The sequence below is a fragment of the Pipistrellus kuhlii genome, unplaced genomic scaffold, assembly GCF_014108245.1.
Source record: "Pipistrellus kuhlii isolate mPipKuh1 unplaced genomic scaffold, mPipKuh1.p scaffold_m20_p_15, whole genome shotgun sequence".
Lineage (NCBI taxonomy): Eukaryota > Metazoa > Chordata > Mammalia > Chiroptera > Vespertilionidae > Pipistrellus > Pipistrellus kuhlii.
In genome coordinates, this window is record NW_023425460.1 from 39,585,414 (window position 1) to 39,606,617 (window position 21,204).

Sequence of the window (21,204 nt, forward strand, 5' to 3'; positions counted from 1 at the left end):
ACATTCTGATTCTTGACTGGATACCATTTCAGATTATTCCTAATTGAGAAAAAAAAATAAGTAACAGAGGGTCTGAAACTCTACATACATCTTTCCTGTGGTTTCGGGATAACTATTGAGAAAAAATCCTGCTCAAAAATTAAGATATTATACTAGTGATAGAAACATAGAAATCTAATGTAAAAAGGAGGTGACTTCTGATCCACAGCATATCTGTCCTGAGAAACGAGAATTATAGAAAATAAATTTCTAAGATTATTAGCAGATTGTCTAGTTAATTGCTTTAAGTATAAAATGCAAAGGTGTAAAAGAAGACGCTAAAAACATCATCCAGATTTACCTGGGCCCCATGTCCCTGCTCAGCCATCCTCACACTCGCACCAGTTACGCTTATCGGGAGAGACGTGCCGAAGCCCCCACTGAAAGAAGCGCCAATTCATACAATTAATTTCGCCATTGTAAAAATCATTTGTAAAATTTGCATTATTAACATTATCAAGTCACTAGTTGGTAAGACATCAGACACGAGAGTGAAGGGCAGCTTAGGGAGAGCTGGGCTTTAAACCCTCAGTAGATCGGAGTTAGGATCAAAGGCGCTTGCTTTATGTGGCTGTGCTAGACTTTGAAGTCGTGACTGCACCTACAGCACTCATTTCATCAAGTTCACTGGTGTCTTAATAGCAGATCAATAAGTTTCAAAGTCGGAGAGTTAATTTGATACTAGTGCTGATGCGGTCATGCTGGGGAAGCCGAGAGAGAGGCAGAGAAAGCTGCCTATTAACAACTCCCCGGTACAGCGTGCACGAGGATGCAGATCGGGGGCTCTCCGTGACCCTGCAAAGATAGGTTCTAGCCGGGAGCGAGGAAGCTGGGGATTGATAAAGTGCGAGGGTCTGTAATTTAGACATCGCAGATTATTTGGAAGCCAGTCTAGTCTATGCTTGCAAAACCTTCTGTTGAATACACACACATACACACATGTGTGTGCGCGCGTGTGTGCGTGCACATATGTGCATTTGGTGTACATAAGCATGTGACATGTGCCGGGGGAGACGCATGCACACGCCTTTCTGAAATAAAGGCAGAAATCTGCACAAGGATCGCTGCAGGTTTTATGGGAGGATGCATGGAAAAATGGTGCAGACTCTGTCGCTTTTAAAAGGAGCTTTGGAAGTGTGCTTGCATCATAGGGGGCTATGCTTATTTTGTTTTTAATGTGGCGTTGGGACTATCTCTTTAAGTGAAGGACTCTTAGGCAATAATGATTTGATACATGTCCATTTTGATCCACTTAAAAAAAAAAAAAAAAAGAGAGAGCTCTTCAAGAGACGTCTTAGCCCCAAATTTCTTTGCTTCTCCATAGCATCACTCGATGTGCGTGCAAACAAACGGGATTCTCTGTGGAACTCTGTCCTCGCTCCCTTACAAAATGTTGTCTCAGGTTTAGGATATGATGCATATTATGATCCATTCCAAAGGCTTGCTGGACATAAGGAGCCAATAGTTAAAAGGCACTGATAAATTGAAAGAGAGAGTAAACGTTAGGCCAAAGGGGGGATATCTGTATGTATGTTGAAATTGTTTTCCTTTGTGTTCAGTGGTTTGGTGGAGCTTCTACAGGATACGCGTAAATATTGTGGGGTGTGCGGTAGAGGTGACATCAGTGGCTATTGCAGGAGGGGATTTGGGGAAAGAGGGCTTTTTTTTTTTTTTTTTTTTTTTTTTTTGTACAAAGGGGAGGTTGTAAAGATGCAGAGTTCAAAGATACAAAATTGTGAGAAAGTAGAAACCTTTAAAACAATTTTTTTTTTCAAGAGATCTTTCCCATCTGTATGTATAGTGCCCGCTTCCCAGCATCGAAGGTCAGATTCACACCCTTTTCGAACAAAACTCTAATTTAGAATGTTCATCTAAGGGTTGATAATGGTATTAGAAGGCCAGTGGGGTGGTCAGTGGGTGTTGTAGATTAGCTCAGTGGCCATTGCGGCTTTACCTAGACCCCCGCGATTCATTGGGTAGATTAACCATCACATCTGTCATTTTATCCCTTTTAGTTCTCCCCTTTTTACCACATTTAAAACACGAAAAGGGGGGTGGAAATATCATCTCAAAGACAATTTATACGGAGCGAGCCCACGAAGCACGCTATTCCTAAAACGCCTGAGAAATCGCCGTATAGATCTGTGTGTGTGTGTGTGTGTGTATATATATATGTATAAGATGGTCATACGTGATATCCCTTGGCATGACATAAAGATATAGATGTTGAAATGATGTCGGTGAATTCACATAAGTTGGTTGTGCCAGGTAAGCTGCAAGTTTTTAAACCTAATTCCTTTGAGTTAGTCTTTTGTGTTTTGTAAGACGTTTTCTGCTATCCTGGGCTGGTTCTGGTAGCTTAATTTTGGACAGAACTTCCATTTCGACTTTGCGGAGCCATAAATAAATAGTAGCCTCGCTTTCTCGGAATCGTAATGGCTATTCTCGGGTCGGGCCCTGGTGTGTTTGCGAGCAGGCTTTTTCTCTTGTGTTGTGTTGTGTTGTGTTGTGTTGTGTTGTGTTGTTTCCTTTCCCCGTGTGTTTATTCCGGGAAGATGTCACAGGGAAAGGGAATTTCGGAGTTTCTGTAAATGTAATGGTTCATCCTGAATAAAGTGAGAGAGACAGTGCTTGGGATCTGGGGAATAGAGGTGGAAGATGCCGAGCTGATGAAGGTGTTTCTTGTCAAATTTGTGTAGGAATTATTTACCGTGCTGTCTTCCCGGGGCTGCTACAGCAAAAGTGAAGACGGAAAATTATCCCAGATGGGACGAATAGCTTGTTCTCTGTTCTTTTTTTAAAAAAAGGAAAAGATTTCAGGGGGAAGGAAAAAAGAAAGTCGTCTTTTTCTTTAGAACAGTCTGAATAAAATCTGGACAGCTGTCGAAAAAGATATGCCGTCTGCATTTTTTTTTTTTTTAAATTTCTAACCGCCACCATAACTAAATAGCTTGAATAGTACATCTTTTTTTTTTTTCCCTCCCCTTCATACATAATGATCTCTACTTCATTAAAAGCGTATTAATCTGGCTCCCAGTCTCTTGGGAGACACCTTAAGATGATGATATTGTGGGGGGTTTTTTCCCCCCCGAATTGTTTAAAAAAAAAAAAAATTCTAGCAGATTTGGTCCCTGTCAGTCAGAAATAATTGTGTTCTTAATCTTGTCCCTGATGGATGACTCGGAGTTCAGCAACGGGCTGGCTCCAATGACAAATACAATATTAATATTCATTAACTGCTTTGACAATGCTAATTTTGATGCAGTAGTAAAGGACCTTCCAAAGTTAGCGGCCAAAGCATCAGAGCTGCGCAAGGTGGCAAGATAATTTGTGCTGGTTTGCTGAGCTGAAGGCTTTTAAAGTCTCTAGCAAAAAGCTAGGTACCACAAACAAAAAAGGGAAAGGGAAAAAAGTTCTGAAGCATTGGAAGGCAGGGCTGCGGAAATAATACGATCACAGTCCGCTAAAAAATTTGACACCTCTGATGCAGTTTCTTTGAGTGAAATTTCTACAAAGTTGCAACAAAAAAAAAGCATAGCATGGTAAGTCAGCACATTCTTGATTTTGTTTAATCTTTTTGATCTTTTCAATTATCGCTATTTGAAGATCAATAGTCATTTTTTCCTACTATGCTTAGAAGACGCGCAGCGGTGGTTTAATATGTGTTAGGACCATTTGCTTTAAAGGAAACACATCCACAAGTTTCGGGAGGTGTTTTTAAGTTAGTCATGGAAAATGTTATACAGTAAATTGTTGTGAATTCTATTACATTTTGGTGTTTTTGGATGGTCTGTTTTTGGCGTTTGTATTCCTCCCCCCGCTCCCCCCCCCCCCCGGAAAAAAAAAAGAATTCAGCAAGATATAATTAAGCTCTGGATGTTGTCAAGAATTTCGAGGGACTTTTGGGCCGGCAAAAAAAAAGCAAACAAAACAAAACAACAAATCTTAGGAGTGAAGTGGTCCTCTAACTTTATCTAAATACAGCCAGTCTCCGAATGGCATCGGCTAGCTAGCTGTGAAAGCTTAACTTCGCCGGCGAGCTGCAAGCCACTACTTTTCACCAACTTAGGTGAACTTCTGTGGACTATGGCAACTGCCTTTATGTTTGCCAAGTCGGCAAGCAAAATATCAGTCTTTGTTCTTTTGACGGAATGCTGGGTTGGAGGGTGAAAGAAAGAAAAAAAAAAAAAGTAAGAAAGCCCTGCCTTTTTTTTTTTTTTTAAACACCCCCCTCCCTTCTTTGGGGGAGGTGGGTGGATTGTTGTGGAATCCGGGGTGGGGGTGGGGTGGGGGGGAGAGAACCCAGTGATTGTGCCTTTCCCCATCCAGCGAGCGGATTCTGTGAATGGGACTGTGCGTGAGCATCCTGCCTGGCGGCGCTGCCGGTGTGCGCGGCGGGCAGGGCGGGTGCTGCCCTCCAGTGGAGCCTGCGGCCGGCGGGCTCCGGCGGGCGGGCGGGCAGCCATCGGGGCGCCGGGGGCAGCATGCCCGCGAGCCGGCGGCGCCAAGGACAGCCCCGCATCCCGCTCTAGATGGTAAGCGGCCCCGCCGGGGCGGACCGGTGCCCGGTGTGGCCAGTGGCCGGGCTCCTATCCCCGCGCCTGCCCTGCCGGTCCCGTTAGTCTGAGGTCCCGTTAGTCGGAAGCCCTTCTTGCATGCTCTCGGGGGTTGCTGTCACTTGGCAGTAACTTTAAGATTGATGCCCCTTGCCTGGCAAGCTGCCCATCGGAGTAGGTGGTTGGTTTTTTGTTTTGTTTTGTGTGTGTGTGTGTGTTTTTTGTAAACTCCCTTTAAAAAACAACGAAAAAAGGAAAAGGACACTGCTTTTTCATTGCAAACTTTTCGCCTGTGACTATAGAACCCCGCTTAATTATCATTGTGACCCTCAGAAATGAGCGTCTGGGGAGGGGGCTGCGTTTCTTTTCAGAGCCCCAGCCGCCAAACGCCCCACCCTCCCGCCCGCCCTCCTCCCTGTCCACCCCCAAATTTATTTTCCTAAAGGGTCCGATTTTTTTTTTCTCTACTTTTCATATATTTTCGTCCATTCCTCCCCCTCATCCTCCCATGTCAAACTTCTTCATTTAAAACAACAACACAAAGTTTGGCGGAGGATGTGGGTGAGGACCCTTGGATGTTAAGGGACATCCCGTTTCGTTCTATTTCTTCTCCACATGATCGTCATTTCATGCTGAAAGGGAAGGAAGCTCTCTCTCTCCTCTCTCTCTTTGATTTGGGGAAGTTTTCATTTGTTTGTTTGTTTGTTTGTTTGTTTAAAAGTCCCACAGTACTTGACAGCATTCGATCACCTTCTGATTTTTTTATGGAAATGTCCTAAGCATGTGTGTCCTGGGGTCTGGCTGGGGCTGGAGCCACGGGACAGCAGCTCGGGAAGCAGGGTCTTCGGGGGAGTTAGTTCATTTGGAGAAATTCATGAGATTTCCCTGTTCTGGGGAAGGAGGAAGAGGAGGAGGGCAGTGCGGAATGCATTGCCTCATCTTGCTGTTTTCACGCTCCCTCCTGCTCCCGAGAAACCAGTTCCCAGCCCAAGTGGGGCATCCCCTTGGCCGCACTTTCTAAGTTATTGCTGCGGAGTGATCGGGGGCTGCCCGTTCGCGGGCAGGGCGCTCGCCGTTTACTTAAGAAATTGCGTGTGTGACAAAGGCGGCCAGCCGAGTGCGGTGGTCCCCGTGAATGGAGGGAGGGGAGCAATTAGGGGGCTGTGTGGCCGCGGCTTTTTGCTTGTCACACGGAGGCTCTTGGCTTTTGTTGTCGCCGTGTAAAGGGAAATAGCGGGGTTTTGTTTTGGCATTAAGGGCCTTCACGATTGCTGCCCGGTGCTTACACAGAGGCTGGGGGAAGTCCAGAAAGTGGGGCCATGGAGCAGAAATTTTTTAAAAAAGAAGAGAATGAAGAATTGTCACTTTTTTGTTGTGTAGAACCTCGTCCAGCCCTTGTTTTTTTGTTTTTGTGTGTGTGTGTGGTTTTTTTTTGGGGGGGGGGGAGTTGGGGTGAGGTTATTAATTTGTCCGGTGTATTAACAGATTGCAACGCTGTGGCAACAGTCCCATGGTGGGTTTGGAGATAAACTTCTGGGCCATGGGGTTGATACATCAAAACCTATTCCTCCTCCGTTAGCTGTCCTGCCACCAGAAAAAAAACCAAAAACCTTTGCCCCCGGTCTTGCTCCCAGCAACACAGGTTGGGGATGCCCGGCCGAGCTGGCAGCAAGGGGGGGTCTCTTACCTGCATGCCAGTGGGGTTGTGTGTTGGCTTTTGAAGAGGGTACCGTGATTTAACGCTGGGACCTGAAAGGCATTCTGGGCGAGTTGGGTCCTCTGCAACTTTCTCTCCTGTCTTGAACCCCCTCCTGGTGCTGCCACCCGCCCACTCCCACCCCCTTCTCTGCGCAAAATTGGACCATTTCGGGCTGTGATGCCGGAGTCTCTCAACTCCAATTAGCCTAAGCCCATACAAATGCACCCGGCCCTGGATTCTATGAGAGCCCCGGGAAAAGTAAGTCGGGTTTGTGGGGTTCAGGGACTAGAGATATTCTCTCTCTCTCTCTCTCTCTCTCTCTCTCTCTCTCTCTCTCTCTCTCTCAAAACTGAGTAGCCAGAAAGCAAGTTAGTGTTCCGACTCCTGGACGCCAGTGACCACAGGAAGCTTGTCCTTCTGTTTCCCAGGAGGTCGGGCCACTCAGGCACAGGCTGCGTGCGGCAGGCAAGGCCCTACCAAGTGTCACTCCCGTGTCACGGTGACAAGAAAAATATACTTTTCTCCCCCGCCCTCCCCAGCCCCCTCTCCCCTCGCAGCCCTCTCCCTGAGAAATTTGTTGTGAGGGATTTGACAGTCCCGCAGATAAAGTGCCTGCCTCCCGCCTCGTGTTGATCATTCTCCCCGTGGCCGGCCGTAATTTCTTAGCCTCTCTTAGCGGCGGCTCTGCCCCCGCCGCCGCCCCGGGTAACGGGCGAGGGAGGGGGCTCGGCGCAGGTGCCCCGAGCCGGCCGGGAGCATGGGCCTTCTTCCCCCTTCCTTCACGGATTTGGCCGTGGCCACGGATCAGAAACTAGAAGGAGTTTTTAAATGAAAAGCCACTTCAAGTAATACAAAACCTGCAGCCAAGTGAATGGGTGATCAGGTTTCTTTTTGTTTTGTTTTTATTTGGGGTTTTGGTTTGGCTTTTGGTGAGAGCTGTACACGGAGGGGGAAGAATCGACAAAATAATGATAGACCCTGTGAATGAGAAAATCCCGAGCCTCTGGGGTTCTGTGCCAGCATAGACATGGGGAGCCATCTCCCTCTTTTAAGATGTTTTCTTCTTCTTTTTATTTTTTTCCCTTCAGCTCTTTAAGTGAAAGGAATAAAGGGAGGGGAAGCTGGGAGGAAGAAGAAAAGTGAGAGAAGCAGTGAGGGAGGAGAGGGGGGAAAAAAAAAGCTGGCCCAGTCCCATCGTGAAGGTACAGAGAAAGTTTTTGTGCAGCGGAGAGAGAGAAAACCAAAGCTCTTACGTACCCCAGGGATGCGATGTTAGTGGGGATGGAATATTTGAGTGGGAAGGGAGGCCCAGTGGGCTCTGGGCTCTCTCTCTTCCAGCAGTTGGGCAGTTGGCACCTCAATTTGAATTGCTGGGTGAGTAGTGTGGTATGTGTGGTGTGTGTGTGTGTGTGTGTGTGTGTGTGTGTGTGTCACCGTGTCCTTACTTATGGTCGTGACCGTTAAACCTCTGTGCTTTCTTTTTCTTTTTCTTTTTCTCTTCTACTCAGACATTAGGAAAGGAAAACACAAAATGAGAATAAATGGTCAACTCAAGCTGTGCCCTTTTGTGATGTACTGTTCACGGTGGTTTCTGGGGGAGGGGGCGAAGGGGTTAAAAAAAAGGCGGGGTGGAGAGAAAGCTTGACTTTCATCCCAGTCCTGAGCAGTTCTGCAGCCTGTATGGCAAGCCCCGCTCCCCAAGTGAGCTGGGATCCGGAGAGGGGTGGTGGGGCTTGGGATTTCTTCCAACAAACAAACGGGGTGTTTTATTTTTTCCCCCTTTCACCCACCAGGGTGGCTCCATGGGAAGAAAGAGGAGAAATGATACTGCCTCATAGAGGACCGTACTTTTTCAAAGCTCGAACATTTTTTGTTTTCTCTTCTCTTCTCTTCTTTCCTTTTCTTTCTTTCTTTTTTTTTTTTTTTTTTTTTTTTTAGCAATAAGGTTTTTACAGTAGCCGGCGCGTGTGTACACTGTGCATTATTTTGGTTTCATATTGAATGCTGACTTTCTGTGGCTCTGTCTTTAGCTGTACTTGTCTTCCATCTCCAGATTCAGATGTGTTGCTCGTGGAGTTTGTGTTTCCTAAACTCAATAGGAGATGTGTTCTGGGAGCCTGAGCAAGAGGCCCGTGGCAGCCCCTGTCGGTGCTCACGCTCCTGGCTAGGGAGTCGGCCTTCCCCACAGCAGCCGAGGGCGTGGGAGACACTGCCCCCCCGGCTCAGCTGCCGGGCCAGCCCCTTTGCCACACGCTGTAAGGGCATTCGTTCTCCTGGATCTGGAGGTGATTCCTTCATTACCTACATTGCTACTTCCGTCATTTTTGTGGTTGTGGACTGGCCAAACACAGAAACATTGGCAGTGGCTGATCAGCTCTTAGATCCCATATCCTGGGGAAGAAGGAATGAAGCATAACAGATTCTAAGAGTCCTTATGTTTTCAAAATCATGAGCCCTCTATGTCGTACTGAAATGCAAAGGGGTAGATCAGCTCTCCAGCCCAGCATGAAGGAATGACAGACACTGTCTTGGTGTTCCTTTCTGGTTGCATGTCCGTTTCTAGCTCCGTGTGGGATGGAGAGTTGTGGGGAGGGGACCGCGGGCTGGCGCTGCAGAGGGATACGCTGTGTTGGTGCACATTTCCCACCCAGCAGGGTTTCCTGTTTTTCTAAGACTGCTGAAAAAGTTCCAGATCTTTCCTGGACTCAAATCACTTGGGTTCCTTAATCCTGGTCCCATTGCTTTGGGGATGGCTAAGTCTCCATGCTTGCTCTCTTAGGGGAGGGGAGTTCCTTTCAGAGGGTAAACTCTGGACTCCAACGATACAGTTATTATGATCTTTGTGCTGTCACATCAGGCTGCCGCCTCGGCCTTCTCTGGAAGCAGCAGAGCCGGCAACCTCATATTCTTCGGGACACACTCCCCTTTGTGGTTCGGGGCTGGTAGGGGGCCTGGCTGCGCTATGTGATGGAATTCTTTCCTTCTGTCCTATGTTGGGACGTGATGAAACCTTGACATACCCTCCAGATGACATATATACTTCCGCACACATGGGAGGATTTTTAAAAAACACTGAGCTTTTTCCTGGGCTGTCATTCATTCCCCCGTTACCTTAACCGTCTAGCCGGTCCGCTTGCGATCGGAGGGAGCGACAGCAGGGAGTCCTCCTAGCCCAATGGCGGCTCTGGGTCCCTCTCACGCGTGTCATGTATGGGGGCGGTGCATGTCCGGCGAAGGCTGCCCATGTTGGGGACACCGGCAGGACAACGTGGAGAGAACAATGCGGCTCGCCTTCGCTCTGTCTGCCTTTCGCGTCTGTGCCGGATTCCCGCGGAACCCAGGGTCCCTGGCTCTGGGGCCACACGCTCTTTCCGAGGGAGATATGCCGCTGGTGGCAGACGTGGCGTGGCAGGCACGGCTCTCCGATGCGGAGGTCTAGGTCGGAAAGTAGGCCCAGGGTGAAGGTGAAAAAACGGAAGACCCTTTTATGCAGCTGTTCGTTGTAACTGAACTGGAGAGCTGGGGTCGGATTTTGTTCACTGCTCCTTTCTCGAAATCCCCGGGATGTAATAACCATAACCATTATGTACTTACAGTTTATTCTACATCGAAATTGGTGATTTCCTTCCCATCAGTTTAGGATTCTGTAGATTTGGGGTTGTTGTGTTTTTTTTGTGTGTTTTTTTTGGGTGGGGGATGGCCTGGAATTCATTATTATTATTTTTTTGTTTAAAGTTTTCAAGTTGAGCCTTTTGGAATAGGCTGGCTTTCTTCCCGGCATTGCTTTGAAACTCAGCTCTCCTGGAACCAGCCAGGCCCTCGGACCCAATTCCCACACCTTCTCTGCACATTAGGACACTTCACAAGGTTGATTATGTTAACACTAATTAGCTAATTCCCGAGGAGGAGAGACATACTGAGACATACCTTGCGGAAAGGATTGCAGAAGTGGCCGGGCCTCAGGCTCTGCATCTCTGAGACCCCGTGGGTGGAGGGTTAGGACAGCCTGGGTGCTGCCACACCCCCTCCCTGACGCCTGCCAGGGATGCCCGGGGTGCCCCGGCTTGCTCCTGGAGGGAGGCCAGCGGGAAGCAGACACTGGGACTCACTGGTCAGCGGCGAGCCTGGACCAGCGGGCCAAGACCGTCTGCTTACAAGTGCTTTCCAGGGCAGTGGGGGGCGGGGGTCACAATAGGATGCTTTCTTTTTTATTGGGAAGTAAATGAGAGTGAGTGGAAATAAATTACGTTTAATGAACTTAACTAGAAGCAATTGTTCGAGAGCCTGTGTGAAAGGAACAGCTTTGCGGGGCTGGGTCTGGGCCTCTGCGTTCACAAAGCCTGGCATCTGGAGCACATCTTTATTCTCCAGGTTTAAATAGATGTCCCCCCCACGCCCCCCACGATTCCCCCCCCATCACCTCCTGACCCAACCCACCTCTCCCTTCCTCCGTTTCGGGGATTAAGCAGTGCGTGACAGTGTGGCGTGTGACTAGCTGGGTGGTTACATTATAGAAGGGGCCAAAGAAAAAAAAGGCCAGGGGCTCAGGGTGGTTAGAGCTAGTTCCATGTATTTGCATGTGTGCGTGAGGGTTTGGGTGAACATGGGCTGCAGGTTAGTCTCTCCCTGCCTGCCCCGCTCCATCATCTCCTCGCAGGAAGAATTCGCATGCCCGTGTGCGTACACGGGAGCTGTGAGTCGGCAGAATTTGGTAGTTGGCACGGAGCATCTTGTCTCTTCCCCTTCTTGCTGCCTAAACGGCTTTGACTGGGGAAGGGGGAGGAGCCCGCCATGGATAACGTACAAGTCCCATGAGCGGTACCCCAGCGCATCAGGCTCCCGGGGTCGCAGACCTGCGCTCTGCAGCCTTGTGGCTCCATGATTTTGGGGATGTCGGCCGAGGGCTGAGGCTGCAGGGGTGGGGGGAGGGGGGTGTTTCTTTTCTGCAGCTCCCTGCAGCTCCCCTTTCTCTTAGCCACCTCGTTTCTCCAAGCAGACCTTGAACCCTGTGAAGCCTCCTCCTTTTTATTTTATTATTTTCAACCGGCAGTGCTGTAGCTGCCATAGAAGTCTCGTCCAGGGAACAAAGCGCCATTAGCGAGGGGTGGGGGTGGGAGGGGGTTGGGGGGGGGAGCGGGGGCGAGGCCTCCGGGAGGAGCTTTGTCCTCCTGGGAGTGAACCCCGGGCACTGCCCTCTGTGGGTCCTCGCTGGCTGGGCTTCTGATGGCTGTGACTCGGGAGAAGAGGGTAAAGGGATGAAAGAAACCGGCTCGGCCCAGGGTGGACAGTGGACCTGTGCCTGCCACCCTTCCCACTGTGTGTGTGGGGAGGAGGTGTGCAGGGCACAGCAGCCGGATGCCCACCTGGTACATTGGGTGGGACTGTGTGCCCAGGCCTGGGCCCAGGCTGCTCTGTGTGGTTCGAGCAGCTGCAGCGGTTGCTAATATTTGGGGCAGGGGGGTAACAGGTGGTTGAGGTAGGAGGCTGACCTCCGCTGACCATTCCTACATCTGGCACATCCTCTGAGGGGAGAAAAAGGGCTACTTGAGCCATCGAGGCTATTGATGAGTGAGAAGCAGCCCCTTGTCCACCCCCACCCCCTCCTGTTCCCCATCGCTCCCAGCGCTCCCAGCACCCCGTGGCTCCGGTGACGCGCCGTACCTACGGTTTTAACATGCTGCTAGTCGCCATTGGCCTTGGTGCAGCCGTAGGAAGCGGCATCTGAAAGACGCATTGGAGATGAGCTATAAACCCATTTCTTTCCTAGAAACCCAGAGTGAACAGCGTCCCCTCCTGATGTGGATTTCAGAGCTGGGGAGGCAGGGAGGAGGGCTGGTAACCTCAGACCCCCGGAGACCTTCCCCACCCCCCGGGGGAGGGGAGAGGCTGACAGGCCGCTCTGTGCTGCTTTGGTTTTATTGTGCGGGTCTCGCACAGGCACTCTCTGGCCCCGTTGTTTTCTCCTGCAGAAAAAGGGAGAGCACTAGGGGAGCGTTGACGAGGAGGCCGGCAGAGAGGCCGGGGCGAGCAATGGCTCTATTGTTTCCAGCGTCCGTCGATTAATAGGTCGTGAGGTGAATGGCGAGCTCTCTTTCCCGTTGGGAAGGTGGAGGGGCTGGGCTAGAGGAGGGCCCGCAAGGGACGCAGAGGGCCTGAATCAGCCTTCCACCCGCCGGCCTCCTACGCACAGGCAGCATGCAGGTGTGTGGGCGCCGGCGACCAGGGTGGCATGGCCGAGTGGCACAACGCCATGCTGAAGGGTTCTCGGGGGGTCAGAGGTCAGCCTCCTCCGCACTCTTCCCACTGCAGTGGGATGAATACTGCGAGCGAAAGGGCTTTGTGCTCCTCCAGGGCCCGTGCAGGACCCTTCCCGTCTCATTTAACCATTCGATGCTCAAAGCCCATCGAGCTTAACGAGCAGAACCTGGAAGGCATTGCTCTGGGTAGCCCACGTTTCTCCAGGCAGGAAGCAGAAAGCCCCCAGCGATGTGAAGGCAGACGAGGATCTGGGTTCCTTTTAAATAGATACTGTTTGCTCCGTGTAGTGGGTTCAGCATTCTGAGCTGACTGTTTCAGTGTCTGGTGAGCTGGAACTGATCACATAGAGTGAGTTTCTGCCCAACTGGTGCTGCTCGGTGGATTGAGCATCAGCCCATGGACCCAAGAGGTCCTGAGTTTGATTCCCGGTCAGGACACCTGCCCGATTGCCCGCTCAATCCCCAGTAGGGGGCGTGCAGGAGGCAGCCGATGAGTGTGTCTCTCTCATCCATGTTTTTGTCTCCCTCTCCCTTCCCTTCTCTCTAAAATGAAAAAAATAAAAATGTGTTTCCATCACTGAATCCTGCTGCTGCTCGTCTACATCGTAGAAGCAGAAGCATCTCATTACATATTGACGCCGCTGCCCCCCATCATCTCCACGTGCTGTACACACCCCTTGTAAACATACTTGGGGAGCCCTGTGGAGCCAATCCTAACTTGGGGTGTCTGGGTGGGTTGTGCAGGGGACATGGTTTGCTGAAATTGGTCTAGGTTCTGGAGGTTGGTAGGTGGGGGTTTGGGGATAGTTCCGGTTGCATCCAGAAGCATCTGTGTCCAGTAGGGAAGACTGGCCCAGGTTGAGCTCATGGGTGCCAGCTCACTCCAGCACCCCATCCCGATGCCCCAGTGGGGGTGTGGAGTCAGACAGGTGAGCGCCCAAGGCCTGGAAACACCACCTTCCAAGGCCTGTGGGTCAGGACAGGTTTTCTAACCTGGTAGGGGGAGCTAGTCGCCAATGCCAGCTGCTCCATAGGGTTGTTGCAAGGACTTATAGGATAGAGTGTGTCACACCCAACACAGAGGTGGGTCCAGAGCCCAGCTTCTGAATGGTGGCGGCGGGGACTGGGCCGGTGCTGACTGGGCAGCTGCAGGAGCTGCAACTGGCCAGTGCTCGTCTCCCCCAACCTCCGCCCAGATCATCCGGACAGGAGTTCTAGCAGGTTCCATGGTGCAGCTGTGGGTGGGCAGCCGTGACATATCTCCCTGAGCTTGCGTGGAACACTTCATGGAGATCTGCTGTTTCTGTGGCGCAGAGATTTCCAGGGTTCGGCATGTTCTTAAGGGGTTCAATACCAGGAACCCCGACTCTCCAGGTGGCTTCCCGAGACTGCCATGACCTTGACACATCTCCGGGGGCAGTGATTTTGTCCCCCTAGGTAGGCTAGAAGCCACTTTCATACTCAGATAAAGACCTGAAAGGCCCCTGGTTTTATGTTGCAGGCATTGACCGAAACACAGGAGCCTGTCTGTCAGAAGATAAAAGGGGGAGGGGCTGCTTCAGACTGTCCCACAGACCCTCCGAGCTAGATAGCTGCTTTAGTTTAGATTCGCTGCCTGCAGTTCTGGGGGGTTATCAGGGTCCCCCTCCCCGGAGAAAGGTCCTTCTCACATCGGAATTTCCTCAGGGCGATGCAGTTCTGAACCCAGTTCCTAAAGACCTTTTCTAAAGGAGGAGTGGTTTGGGGAGAAGGTGGGTGGCTGTGTGTTTCCTTTCTGTCAGCTCTGATGTCAGGGCCCTCCCCCTGATTCTGGAAGGATCTTGGTCATCTTGAGCTATATTTATCTCACCTTCAATTTTTCTATGGCAATCTTTATTTATTAGCTTACTAACGTGACTATTTCCCCCCCCCCCAAGGGAAATCATAAAACACAGACATTTTTCATCGACTAGCGTGTTTTTAAGAAGGGCACCTTCTTAAAAGGTGGCTATAAAACTTGCATACACTCCTGCCCCATATTGAGCACTCTCACCTTTGCTGCGTGTTCCCCATGGATTTCATGAGAAGAGACGGGAGGGGCGGTGAGCCTCTTCCACGTGTGCTCATCATTGCGTTCACGGGGTGGTGTTGGTCAAAGTCTCCTTTGGGTGGCATGTGCAGCTCTGTGCCAGGCACTGAGCTAAGCCCTGTACATGCGGGATCTCTTAATGTTCACAACCCTCTCAGTCAGGTTGGTACAGTTCCTGTCTGGAGTTCACAGAGAAACGGAGGCCTGGGAGAGGTGGCATAGCTCGTCCAGTGAAGCAGAATGTAACCCAGGTCTTCCTTGAGTTCACGGCTTTACCTTGGTCACCGTGGGCACGCGAGGAGCTCTAGAGCCACGGAAGGCCCTGTGGTCACAGGGTTAGGCTGGATGGTTTCTGAAGCGCTCCCCTGCCTCCCCCCTCCCCCAGCGCTGTGCATAGAGCACTCTCGTTGGCTGAGATGCACCTGTGAGGCTGGCTCTGTCTTCTCTTCTCAGAATACTTGCAGCTGCAATTTGATGGTTCTGGTGCAGTTTGTGAGACATGTGCTCGTCACTCCCACGGGCTGGGCATGACAGGGGACAGAGAGTTCTAGAAGACGCAGTCCTTGGGCTTAAGGAACGTAAGAGAGGTGAACACACGGCCCCAGCCATGGGCGTAAGGCAGCGTAGGAAGGAAGGACGGTGGGGTTCGGAGGCTGGAGAGACGAGGCTCTTTCTGGAAGCACATCCTCTTGTCAAAGCAGCCCGGGTGCAGGAGGCCCGTGGTAGTTAGGCCCTGGTTTTTGCATCGGTGACTACATCCCTGCTTTGCTTGGGAACCCGTCCGCCTGGAGAGACTTGTGGCTCCATTGTGGTTCAGGGAGCTATCGGGCAGGCAGGGAGGATCAGAAAACAGCACCGTGTCTGATTCCCTCCGAAAGGCACCGTTCATACTGCATTCACTCACGCCACCCCTATGCTTTCCAGTTCAGACCAAACAGGAAAGAAACAGCTGGCGAGGTTCAGGTGCACACATAATATCACAGGATGGCAGCCAGGTCAGGTGCCCACCTTTTGCTGGAATAATCTTTTTACATCTGTCTAAGCGAAAGGGAGACTTAATTTTTAATACATTATTATTGATTTCAGATAGGAAAGGTGTGGGAGAGGGGGAGAGAGAGAGAGAGAAAGAAACATTTAATACCAAGAATCATTGATTGGCTGCCTCCTGGGCAGGTGCCCTGACCTGGAATCGAACCTCCTGGTTCATAGTTCAACCTCAACCACTGAGCCACACCGGCTGGGCTAATTTTTAAATTTTGCGTACAGTAGGCCCTCAGGTTCCATAGGAGATCCGTTCCTACGGTGCCTCGTAATGCAATTTTCGCCATGTAAGTCGGAACCCACCTACGTAAGCACCCACATCCCTCCCATGGAGCACAGACACAGCAGCAATGAAGCGAAAGAGTAAAAAATAATTAAAAGAAAGACAATTCCTGACCTTTCCTTGCGGTAAATAAAATATATAAATATAAAGCACATATGTGCATGCATCGAAAGGATGGAACTTTTTAAAATATAAATCCATGGAGGATGGTGCGTAACCATGAAACGACGTTCGTGGAGTCCGACATAACTCGAGGACTGTCTGTACATCCAAATAACACCACTGCTGCCCACATGCTGTCTTTATTCTTTGCCAGACAAAGAAATGTTTCCCCCTCGTTTCCTGCTAGTCTTGCTTGAAAGACAGATTTGGAATGGGCACTTCCGTCCCGCAGACAAAAAACCAGGACATTGGGCAGCTCCTCCCTAACAGTAACAGTAACAGTAACAGTAACAGTAACTATGGTAGACCACCCTCCCGTGCTTCCCTGGGGGAGGGTTTGTGCTAAGCCCTGTCCATGGATGGATTCCCTCACACACGGGGACTTGATTGATGAGCAGGACTCGGTTCTCCATAATCTGTGTGCTTGTCTGTGCCTGCCTGGCTCTCTGGTCAAGGGACCATGGCACTGAGTGGGACCCAGTGAGACTTGCTCAGGTCTGAGCCGGAAGATCTTCTGGGATCAGGCTCTTGAATCGGCGGTAAGCACCCTGAGAGATGCTTACCTCGAACGTCCAGTTTCCCGCCCGCTCGCAGCCCTCGTACCCCGCTCTCGGGCTTATTAATTTGCTTCCTCCCTTTGTGTGTGGTAGTCCGTTTCCTGGGAGTCCTTCAAGCTCTGAGTGACCATCCTTTCCCTCCTGGGCCGTCTGTCCCTCTAGTTTCACGGTTACCCTGCAATTACGTCGAACTGTCTGGGCCTGGCCTGCTTTCGTTCATTTCGGCAGGCGTGTGCCTTTCCAACCAAATGGAAAACTTGGGAAGGCAGCAGCAGTTCTTTTCATCTCCTTTTATTGGTCTTTGCTTATTGTGACCATGGCTGTCCCTTCCCTCCCCACCTCCCTCTCCACCCCTGCACACAGTGGGAGCTTGCCTGTTGGTTACTTGTCAGGCTGTCCTAAGCACAGAGTCCCCTAAAGGAACCCTCAGCGGATGGCCCGTGGGCCTGGGGGCTGCGCCTTTCCTTCCAGGGCCTTTGGCCTGTCCAGACCATCAGGGCTGCTGGCGAAGGGTGTGCTACTGGGTTCCAAAGCTCCCCTCTTCTTTGGCATTTTTAATTTCCATGCCTCCTCCTCCTTTTAAAAATTTTATTTCGTGCCTCGATTGCACACTGATAACTCACAATGCAAGGCTCCTGTGTGCATGCAGCTGGCCCTTCCTCCCAAAGTGTCCATTGTTTCTAGGCGTCATTAAATCAGGCATCATTAAATCAGGCCGTGGGAAGGGTCGGCCTCTTTTTCTGTAGTTTTTTCTTTTTTTTCTTTTTCCTTTTTCTTTCTGGAGCATCAAGAAGGCTATATTTTTCTTTCCAAACATCTTCATAAAAAAGCGAGAAGCACTTTTTAAAGATGCCTTCCCCACAATTAACCGGTAGCAAATACTCTTTGTATGTTATACCCCTTCCTCACCTAGTTACAAAAAAAAAAAAGAAGAAGAAGAAGAAAAAAAAGGTGAGGACTAACTGCTTGGTGGTCCCTGAACTCGGGAGGCGCTGGTGAGCAGCACGAGACCCTCCCTCTCCCTTTAATGCAATTCCTCTTCCTTGATGTTAATGCAAGTTGTGCCCTCCTAAAAGTAATAAAAGGGAATGAAGACACGTTCTGAAATGAAACTTGACTCTAATCCATTCATCATCTAATACTGGCCTCTTTATCTTCCCTGGTACCTAATCTGGTTAAATGTCCCTGTTGTAGGATTTTAGTGGAAATCCTCTATTGGGAATAGGGTTTTTTGCAATTGGATTACTCTCAGTAAATGGCCCAGTAGTTCGCTTGTTTCAGCTTAATTTTTTCTTTGTGATCTTGCTGGGCTAAGTTGTAGCGTGGCACAGCGGAGGGGGCGTGGGGTAGGGGGAGGGGAGGAGAATAATTTGGGAAAGTCTGGTCATGGCAACTAGAAACATCTTAAAGATGCCCCCCTTCTCCCCCACCCCCGCTTCTCTCCTTCTGTCTGCCCTTCCCAAACATAAAAATGCCAGTGCTTTGTTTTTCTACAACTTCCCATTTCTAAAAAAGCATACCATTTATTAGCCCAATTCATCATCGTCCAGCTAATTTATTAGATTTCCCTGATGACTTCCTAATGAAATTCCTAATGAGTCAGGGCTGAGGTAATCTGCATAAAATATTCAGGTGCTTGCCTGGCAGTGGAGAGCTTTCTGATAAAGTTCACACTGCCAGGCAGGCCAGGAGTGGGACTTCTCACCCACCTTTCTGCAAAGGACTGTGGCATGCCCGGGGCCCATGCTGCTGGTTTGAAGGGGCAGAGAGGGGGCAGGGGCAGGGGTGGTGGAGGAGGAGGCTGGGAGAGGGGGTAGATTTGGGCCCTGGTGGGTTTTCTTGAAATTGAAGGTTTTCCTAGCCAGCCCCCTGCGAACCTGCCTGCCTCGTGTAAGTCCCTCCGGTGGGGTTCTGGGGCATGCACACGTGTGTACACACACATACACACAACATACACGCATGCAAGAACGCAGTATGCCTTGGAGATTAGAGTACCCACTTCCGTTGTACCCGCTGATGGGAAAAGTGCAAATTCTCAGGCTCCATGATGGGGTGGTGGTGGAGAAGGTATTTTAAAAGCCACAATCAGTGGGCAGGTAAAAACTGAGGTATACCTACCCAGAGCTCTGTCTCAGAACTGTGATTTGGATGCGTGGATGGGGCCAGGGCCGAGGGCGGGATGGAGTGCACCTGATGAAGTCGAGGTGGGGAGGGTGTGGCCGGGGAGCCTGGCCTGTGCTGCTGGGGACCCAGCCTGATGGTCCTCTCTCTGTTCCTCTCCTCCCGCAGTCGAACAAAGTGCCCGTGGTGCAGCACCCTCACCATGTCCACCCTCTCACGCCTCTTATCACCTACAGCAACGAACACTTCACCCCTGGAAACCCGCCTCCACACTTACCAGCTGACGTAGACCCCAAAACAGGTAGGCCGTGTGCCCGGGAGGCTGTGCTGGTCCCGGGGCCACAGGGGACCGGCTGGGGGGTGTGAAGGGTGGGGACTGGCGGGGGCTGCGGGAGGCTCCTTTCCCTCCCCTGGGTATTGGAGGGGAAGACTGGGAAGCCAGAGCCTGCTGGGACACCGTTCTCTCTTCGGGAGGTCTCTCCAGCGCCCCCCCCTTTCCTGGCAGGGGCCACCTTGAGAACCTGGCTGTGAGGAGCTTACAACTCCTAGGCCCTCAGACAGACTTGGAGGCAGTAATAGCCCTGGAGGCATCTCATGGGCTCCTCCTGAGGTCCCTGGGAGCCCTAATGCATGGCTCCCTGGAACCCTGGCCCCCTGGTGGCTCAGGGACCTCAGTCACCCCAGTCACTTGATGATGGCTTTGGTGCTGCCTCAAGAAGCCACACTGCTGGGCTCCACACTCTCGGTGCTGGTTTATTTGGGATCTTCCTCCCCTATGATGCCTGCCCTGGGCATTCACAAGCCCATTGTACAGATGTGAAAACTGAGCCCCCCGGGTTTCTTCCCAGCATCGCCCAGCAGCCAGTAGGATCTCAGACAGAAGGTTCCATCTTCTCCTGGGGCCCTGTTCCCTGCATTCCGCCCCTGCTTTTGCCCAAAGCGGGGAGAGAGAGAAGCGACAAGATTTAAAACAAGCAGATTAGCCAGAGCCCCGGGTGGCAGGATCTTGGGGGGAAGCAAAGGCCGGGGTGTATCTCGCTGGCTGGGGTTTCCCTCCCCGGCTAGGCCATCAGAGGGATGGGTTTTAAATGGCTGTTTGTGTCAGGGAATTGTTTGGTGTCGGACAGAGGTAGATGGCCCACGCAGGTGGCCTTCGCTGCCCTGAATGGAGCCACACATGAGCTGGTTTCCCGGCCTCTGAGCCCCCTTTGTGCCGTGGGGCCAAGCCTGGCTGCGGGGCTGGCGGGGGCTGCCAGCCACCCGGGAGTGAATGGCAGCATCGACGGCTCATTTGAATAATGGCAGTACAGGGAATAGCTTTTAAATGGTTATCGTAAAACATATGATTAACGTCTGCGGACTGTTTACTTTTCCTCCACGAACATTCTTTCAAGTGTGCGAATGGCTCGGCGTAGGGTCCAAGCCCAGCTAATCTGTTTGGTTTTTGTAATGGGGAGAGAGCCACTGCGCCTGCATGAAAATGTCACCCAGGGAGACTTCACGTACAGATTAAAAGCTTCCTGAATGATTTTTTTTTTTTTTTTAATTAAAAGAAATAGTTTCGGCCCACAGACACGTGGTTCTCGCTGCCTCCAGTGCCGGGGGAGTTCCGTGGTGTTGCCCCTGGCTTCGCCCTTCAGTGGGAGATCAGCTCCCCGGGGTCAGAGTCGCTCCCAGCGCGCTTGCTTTCTAAGCATTGATGGCAGGATGCTCTCCTGTGAATGCAGAAGCCTCCCATGGCTTGCACCTACAGAGGTCAGCCCGTGTAGGCCTCAGCAGCACTCAGCTGGCAGGCGGGCCTAACTCCCACCTGTGACTGTCCTTTAGACCAGGATCAGCCTCTACACTGAGTGTACCAGGTCTCCCATGACTTCCTGTCCATCTCTACACTGAGTGTACCAGGTCTCCCATGACTTCCTGTCCATCTCTACACTGAGTGTACCAGGTCTCCCATGACTTCCTGTCCATCTCTACACTGAGTGTACCAGGTCTCCCATGACTTCCTGTCCATCTCTACACTGAGTGTACCAGGTCTCCCTGTCCATCTCTAGCACTGAGTGTATCATGTCTGTTCAGTTTAGTTTTTTCCTTGGGTAAGATGCCAGGGCAGTTGGTGAGTTCCCCCTATAGCTCATCTTCTAGGCTGGGATGGGGACATTCTAGAGGAATTAATATTTTTGAGAGAAGTCAAAAGACATAACTCATAAAGTATAGCAGAAACTAGAGTCGTGTAGGTAAGTTGTTCGAATTCAAGGGAGTGAGGGGACAAGTCATGAGGGCAAAGGAGGTAATATTACCTAGTTGATCACTCACTATGGGCCACACCCTTTAGATTAAAAAAAAATTAAATCACATCAGTCAGATGAGATAGAAATTCCGAAGATGTTATTTCTGAGTCTGTCTGCATTAACCTAGTGTATC

The 21,204-nt window shown here is 50.8% G+C and overlaps 1 protein-coding gene across 46 annotated transcripts in view; it reads left to right on the forward strand.

Moving 5' to 3' along the window:
* The window catches only part of TCF7L2 (transcription factor 7 like 2), a 193,971-nt gene that overhangs the window by 149,834 nt on the left and 22,933 nt on the right, over window positions 1-21,204 (forward strand). For all 46 annotated transcript variants that reach the window (XM_036439052.2, XM_036439037.2, XM_036439043.2 and 43 more), the window contains one exon: window positions 18,952-19,084. In XM_036439052.2, the coding sequence (XP_036294945.1) occupies window positions 18,952-19,084 (133 nt within the window). The remainder of the gene's footprint in view (window positions 1-18,951; window positions 19,085-21,204) is intronic.